Below are 8,157 nucleotides of genomic sequence, written 5' to 3' on the forward strand. Positions count from 1 at the left end.
CATATCGTTGAAGAAAATAAAAAGAGAAAATAAACAAAAAGAAGAAACAAAAAAGGATGCAACGATATACAGATAGTCCTCGACTTAAAACTGTTCATTTAATGACCATTCAAAGTTACGAATCACTGAAAAAAGTGACTTATGACCATTTTTCACACTTACGACTGTTGCAACATCCCCATCGTCACATGATCAGAATTCAGATGCTTGGCAATTCACTCATATTTATGACATGTTCCAGCATCATGTGATCATTTTTTAACCTTTTGACAAGCAAAATCAAATGGGGAAACCAGATTCACTTAACGACTGTGTTACTAACTTAACAACCTCAGTGATTCACTTAACAACAGTGGCCAGAAAGGTCATAAAATGGAGGAAAACTCACTTATGTCTTACTCAGCAACAGAAATGTTGAGCTCAATTGTGCTCATAAGTTACCTGTAATATTTAGCAAGTTGGGACGAAAATTACAGAACTTGTACAGTTAGGGCTCAATCATTGTTGAAGAATTAACCATAAAAACAAAATACGTTGGTTTTTAACAATAAGGGAAAGGATTTTAGAGACCATTTTTAACGTCTGAGTGTCAAGCTCTCCATTATGTTGTTATTTAAAGACACTATTTTAAAAAAAGAAAAAGAAGTATCACTAAAAGCATTAGAGATGAATATGTAGTTTCTAACATCCCTTTTGTTGTATCCTGACTTATTTACAATATTTATAAATATGGTAAATTTCATGTATTTCTGATTTTACTTCTTTGGTCAACTCTTTTTTTCTCTTATAAACCATACTCTACATGCTTAAATTTTCCTTGCCTTTTGCCTTAATAAGAAGCAAGTTTGATTAAAAACCTAGATGTTGAAGGTCAAACTGGACAAGACTTTGTTACATTCCAGTTCCAAAAATATGTCAAAGCTGATGTTGACCAGGGATATTGCACCCACAGCCACAATAACAATTGGTATCACAACTGATATCTTCCAAACTTTTGCAATCTCTATTCATCTTTGCAATCTTTTCCACTTCCTTGTCTTCCACATTACTATCCATTGGAATGGCTACGTTAATAAATCAAACGTTGTTCTTTCCAATATCAATGGTGTCTGGTGTGTGTTATATTATGGGCATAAATTGGTATGAATTTAAAATTCCCTAACATTTTTACTTTGTCATATGATTTTTATGTGTGATTTGATGTTTCCAATGATGTATATTGACGGTGAATCCATATTTTTAAACATAAATGCTAGTGTAATATCTTCTCCACACAATCATAACTATTTTTGTCATCTGGGTTATTTTGTTACATCCAGTTACTACATACTCAACTGTTTTAATTAGCCCAAATGGAATTTACTACTTGAGATCTTTTCTCATTTTGCTTTGATAATTTTGGTGCATAGCATTCTTCTTAGACAAAAAAAACCCCCACAATTGCTTCTATTTCCTTATTTTAATGTAACTTTCTCAATAGTGCTGTCCAATTTTCCTTCAATACCTTTCAAAAAATACCTGTACATACAGAGTGCTTTGGTATTTTCAAATATCATATTCAAGCTATTGCTTCTTATAGTCAAGTTTAAATTCCATTTCTGTACATTGCCTTTCTTTCTGAGATTCTTTCGATAACTTTTCTTTATTTGTCTAGAATAGATGATTGTCCTCTGTGATTTGGTTTACTTGTAAAAGTCCTTACTCACTAGTCTTCCTTGAAAGAGATATAATCTATTGACATCATTACACACGGGAGGCACTATTTACAGTTATCAATATTCTAGTTTGCTAGCTAAAACCATGTAGTTCCTTCTAAGTTCAAAGAAAATTCCTGTACTGTGCCAACTTTTATGCAATTAGTATTTAAGTTTAAAATGTTTTGCAAAAATGCCTTTCTAATAGTATCTGCTGAGAAGATACAAGACTTAGTCTTACATGTATTAGAAGCACAAGCAGATGATATTTGTCAACTAAGGGAGACAGCAACATTTTGTTATTTTCATAATATAAAATTTAATTTTGATCATTATCTGAGTTGATATAATAAAATTATCATGCAATATCCGTCAGACACGGTGGTTCAGTGGTGAAGACGCTGCGCTTGTCGATCAGAAAGGTTGGCAGTTGAGTGGTTCGAATCCCTAGCACCGCATAACAGAGTGAGCTTCTGTTACTTGTCCCAGCTTCTGAAAACCTAGCAGTTCAAAAGCATGTAGAAAAATAGGGACCACCTTTGGTGGGAAGGTAATAGCATTCCGTGCGCCTTGGGCATTTAGTCATGCCGGCCACATGACCATGGAGACATCTTTAAACAGCGCTGGTTCTTCAGCTTTGAAACAGATATGAGCACCGCCCCCTAGAGTCCAGAACAACTAGCACGTATGTGTGAAGGGAACCTTTCTCTTTATCTATCAGTTAGTGATGAAAACTGGCAACCAATATTATGCCTTTGTAGGTATAAAAACATTGATATTTTTTGAAGTACATAACTAGAAAAAATAATCTGCTAACTAAACTAGATTCTAAATGGAGACTTACCTTCTGTAGGAGATGGCTTGGAACTACCTTTGGAAAGAGATTTTTCACAGGGGTGAAAAATCACTTGTTGTAAGACAGCAGGGCATATTGTAGAGAAGGTGGATTCCATTATCCTGGTCCTGTTTGATATTCCATACAGAGAAAAAATATCTTCGGAAGACATGCACTAAAAGAGAATTTTAAAAAAACCTATTAGTTTGACAAAGAAAATGAATGCACACAGCAGAGAAATGTAAAACATTTTAGATTTGATTGTCAACAACTGCATAAAAAATTACCTTTAGAATGGCATCTGAGGAGAAAATTCTTGTTATATTTCTCAGTATCCTTCTGAAAGGATCTAGAAACCTTGGCAAGCTCAATTTTATTTTAATTATAACTTTGAAAGTGAATCATAAATATTTGCAAGGCAAACTTTCCTTGACTTGACCCACCCTACGGCCTCTAAATTCTCAATGCAGGCATCTCAACCATACATTTTCTCATGTATTATTAATTTTTGTCCATTAATTCATTCCAGTTGTACACCGCTCAATGTAGAATGAGTCATGTTACCCGTTTGCTGCTTGCTCCTATGCAGAAAACCATGGCACAGTTTGAAAGGTGCACTTCATCATGATCACATCACAACCCCATGAAGTCACAGGAGGTCATGTTGCAGGCTAAGGCTGCTACAGTTTGGATTCCAAACAAGAAATGGATCTTAAAAGCTAGACTGATTGTAATTAGCAAAGCTGTGTTGATCAATTCCACATACTTATACAGAGATCTGCCATGGTGGGTGAAAGTGGCAAGTGAAGTGAGCCATCACAAGTCCATTTGTAGTGGGTTGCCTACTGCCATACACCTCCCAACGGCCGATAAGATCCCACAGGGTGGGCCTCCTTCGGATACCGTCAGCCGGACAGTGTCAGCTGGCAGGCCCCCGGAAGAGAACCTTCTCTGTGGCTGCTCCGACCCTGTGGAATCAGCTACCCACAGAAGTCCAGACCTTACCCACTCTCATGGCCTTCAGGAAAGCCGTTAAAACCTGGCTGTTCCGGCAGGCCTGGAGCTGTTGACCTTAGTATTAAGGTCCAGCCCCGATTAGAACGTATGTGTGTTGTGAATTTTAAACTATTTTTTACTTATTTTGCTTTTCTTTTTTCTTTTCTCGTTGTAAGCTGCCCGGAGTCCTCCGGGATTGGGCGGCCTATAAATTTAATAAATGAAATGAAATGAAATGTTGGCCATGTTATATAGCCTCCAATCCCTCCCTTTTCCCCTAGTGAGGTTCCTTAGATAGTTTTTTAGGGAAAATAAATCAGGGAATGGCTGCATGCTTTCAGCAAAGGAAGGTTATCTATTACCTACAATTGGTATACCTCTAAGTATAAGGCAAAAGCAGCAAATAATTATCCAGTTGGGGTCAGATCCAAAAGCCAACCTATCATTAGGTTTGCACAAAGCAAAGAGAGTGTCGTCTTTGGAGATTCTTCATAATCCAAATCAAGGTTGTCCCAAAGATGCTTTTTCAAAAGGCAACTGGATTTTGTTTTTCCTTAAAGACGTTTCGTTTCTTGGATGAGAAACAAAACATCTTCAAGGAAAAACAAAGTCCAGTTGCCTTTTGAAAAAGCGCCTTTGGAATAGAATAGGATAGAATAACAGAGTTGAAAGGGACCTTGGAGGTCTTCTAGTCCAACCCCCTGCTTAGGCAGGAAACCCTACACCACTTCAGACAAATGGTTATCCAACATCTTCTTTAAAACTTCCAGTGTTGGAGCATTCACGACTTCTGGAAGCAAGTTGTTCCAACTGATTAATTGTTCTAACTGTCAGGAAATTTCTCCTCAGTTCTAAATTGCTTCTCTCCTGGATTAGTTTCCATCCATTGCTTCTTGTCCTACCCTCAGGTGCTTTGGAGAATAGCTTGACTCCCCACTTCTTTGTGGCAGCCCCTGAGATATTGGGTAACTGCTATCATGTCTCCCCTAGTCCTTCTTTTCATTAAACTAGACATAACCAGTTCCTGCAACCATTCTTCATATGTTTTAGCCTCCAGTCTTCTAATCATCTTTGTTGCTTTTCTCACATTCTTTCTAGAGTCTCCACATATTATTTACATCGTGGCGACCAAAACTGAATACAGTATTCCAAGTGTGGCCTTACCAAGGCATTATAAAGTGGTATTAACACTTCACCTGATCTTGATTCTATCCACTAAATAAAGTCAGTGTCTGTGGGGTTTTTTTGCCAGGGGGGTGGGAATGAGGGAGAGACTATTTTAACTAAGCACAGTTTTGTGGGCTGGTTGAAAGTGCAGTTCATTCACAATTCAGGTCATCTCTCTCTTTTCTTTCATTCCTGTGTTTAGGAGATACTTTTGCGCAGTAGGCAAGCAGATCAACAAACTGAACGACTTTCACTGGATCAACAGTTTCAAAGGGACATGAATGAGAAAGGGGTATAATTAAGTGATATATAGAAGTGCATTCCAATGTTTGCTTGACCTGGGAATAAAATCGGTAATTGAAATCCTGAACATTTCTGCTCCTAATATTTCATAAATATGTTGTATTTCTGGAGACCAGATGTCATTAAAATGTGCTTGAATTATGTTATGCTTTGTCCTTTTTTGTTTATACAGTATCGAACAGGTTGTGTTAATACTATGGATGGTTTTGTTCTAAAGCTTTATGAAACAAACTAATACTTTCCCCTGCAAAACTTGAATTGCTACATATTTATATTATGAAATCCTATAATCATTCAATTATAATTTGAAAGCATTCTGGTAACAGTTATTTAATCTCTGAAAGAATATGTGGCAAAATGGACTTGTTTGGTTAGAGAAAGGCTATATCTACATTTATTGGTGACTAGAAACCCCTTATGGAATTTTGGCATAAGAAGAGAAAAACATCAACTTAAGTTTTATGATTTTGATTATTAGAGAAGGTAGATTAGACAAGAGAAATAACTTTAGAGAAAGAGAGGTTAAACTATCATTGTACTTATAACTACTGAAAGATTGGATGCCATTTCTTTATTTTATTTTATTTTTTTCTTCTACTTAATTTTCTCTTTGCATGTTTAGGTTTTTCTTTTATTTCTCTCATTTTCTTCTTTGTCATTCTATTTTAGTTTGAATTAATTCTTATTGTTGTTGTTAAAACTTTCAGCAAAATTATGTATATTTTAAAAAAAATGAAACAAGCCTGGAATGATGGATAAATTCTTTCTGCCATTACTCCAAAGGTAATTGTCAGGGCATGACTAGGTGCCAAAGCAATATATATTTCAATGTTTGTGCCCTGCCAATCTAGTTATTGTGCAAGGTAATTGCCTGACCTTTGACCACAGTGGCACCTGAAGTCAGTAAACACTACTTATGATGGGAATACAGTAGAGAGTTTTTCCAAGGAAATCACTCAGATGCACTTCAGCTCTGCATCTGAAATTGACTCAAAGCAAACTGAGCCAAAACTCTGCAAAACTCTTCCTGGTTAATTACTGATTAATACCTATAAATTCTGTGTTGACTCTCCTCCTGCACTTCTTGAATTCCTTCTAATCTGTTTGGATCTGGTGAATTAATTAATTAATCAGAATAGAGCTGGAAGGAACTTTTGAGGTCTTCTAGTCCAACCCCCAACCCCTGTTCAAGCGGAAGACCCTATACCATTTGAGACAAGTGACTGCCCAGTCTCTTCTTAAAAATCTCCAGTGAGGAAGCACCCACAACTTCTGTAGGCAAATAATTGACAAATTATTTCATTAATAAATGTGTATTTCATTGGCAGAGGAATACCATTACATTTTACTCAATACAGTACTCCTCAACTTACAACCGGTCACTTTGTGACCATTCAAAGGTGCAATAGACCCCCCCCCCAAATGTATTTATAACCCAGATTCAAAATTCTGATGACTTCACCCTTCTCTGCAGTTATGTGATTTCATTTTAGGCACTCAGCAACTGGCCCACATTTAACACTGTTTTCAGTGTCACACGGTTATGTGACTGTAATTTACAACATTTATACCAGTAACTGGTATTTCCTTCCAGTTTCTGGGAAATTGCAGACAACAGTTTCACGTAACAACCATGGTGTTTCCATTATAACATCAACGTTTGCTTTACAAGTGCTATGTTTTCTTAACAATCACCACAAAAAAAGTTGAAGGATCAGGCATGGTTACATGATGATCCACTTAACTTATGACTGGCACAACTGAGAACCTTAATTTCAGGGTCAATTATGGTCAATAGTTGAGGACTACCTATAGACTTTCATTGACCGCTATTCTAATGACACACTGTACTTAATTATATAGTTTTATTGTCATTAAATATATGCCTATAAATTGCATTTTTGTATGTTATTGTGATGTTACCAAATATAAAAAAATAAAACCAATAAAACTGGATCATATTCCATAGTCTATCAAACAGTGGTGTATAAATAATACAAAAATAACAAGAACAATGTCATATTTACTTCTTCATATAAAGGGAAGTATAAATAAGCTATTTTTATGAATCATCTGGCTTATACATTAACTCTATTGAAGTATGTTTGTGTCCAATCACACTTGGCCAATAAAGAATTATATTCTATTTACATATGCACCAACTATCTTTGTAATTTTCCAAACAGTATTTAAAAACCATGCTAACAAAGCAGCTATTACCAAGATTACAATAAATATTTTCTTTCAATCACCATTTAATGTAGGGACAGATCAGATAAGACAGATTTATGAATTTATGGTATTTGCTAGAGTTTATATTGTATGTATGAAGCAAACACTGCCCTTTTACTCCTTCCTTGTTTGCATCATTTCTATTGTTATGGTAAGTATTCTGTTGTTGTTTTTTTATTGTTGTGAGCTGCACTGATATTTATATTGAAGGGGAAAACTAATGGATAAATAGCATTTATAACTTAATTATAGAAACCCAAGTGGAAAGTTGTACATATTATTTTTGGATGGTCTAATAAAAAGAAAAATCGATAGAAATACCACATGTTGTTGTTGTTGTATAACAAAGGGTGACATGATTAAAAGCAATGGTGGGTTCCTAGCAGTTTGGACCGGTTTGGCCGAACCGGTAGTGGTTTGGTGGCCTGGGTCACTGGAACTGGCAGCGACCCAGGCCTGTCATAGCCCCAAACCGGTTCTCCGGATGGTGCCATAGGCGCCACCATCTTGTTTTTCAGTTCTGTGCATGTGCAGAACAATTTTAATTGCACTGCGCATGCGCGCACAGCACAAATACGAGTGAACCGGCAGTAGGACCTGCTGGAACCCACTCCTGATTAAAAGCTAAAATAAGTGATAGAAATACGAGAAGGGGGAATATTAGTGTATACATTTTTATATAACAAAATGAAATAACAAGATAAATGTGGAATGATTGAACAATGATAGGCTGTAACCTAAGATAAATGTATAGTATTACTAAAAATACATACGTTGACTGAATGTAATAATTATGATTAACTTTAATAGTTTTATTTGCATTACAATGTATGACACTCAGGTGCCACACTGTTCACGCATTGATTTGAGATATTTATAAAAAATAAAGAAATAAAAGACTTGGGGGGAAATGAAAGAAGTACCACGTGA

The 8,157-nt window shown here is 35.9% G+C and overlaps 1 protein-coding gene across 4 annotated transcripts in view; it reads right to left on the reverse strand.

Moving 5' to 3' along the window:
- SLC39A8 (solute carrier family 39 member 8) overlaps positions 1-8,157 on the reverse strand; it is a 35,479-nt gene that overhangs the window by 15,898 nt on the left and 11,424 nt on the right. For all 4 annotated transcript variants that reach the window (XM_032224608.1, XM_032224609.1, XM_032224611.1 and 1 more), the window contains one exon: positions 2,539-2,704. In XM_032224608.1, the coding sequence (XP_032080499.1) occupies positions 2,539-2,704 (166 nt within the window). The remainder of the gene's footprint in view (positions 1-2,538; positions 2,705-8,157) is intronic.

This window comes from Thamnophis elegans, chromosome 9, assembly GCF_009769535.1.
Source record: "Thamnophis elegans isolate rThaEle1 chromosome 9, rThaEle1.pri, whole genome shotgun sequence".
NCBI classification, from domain to species: domain Eukaryota; kingdom Metazoa; phylum Chordata; class Lepidosauria; order Squamata; family Colubridae; genus Thamnophis; species Thamnophis elegans.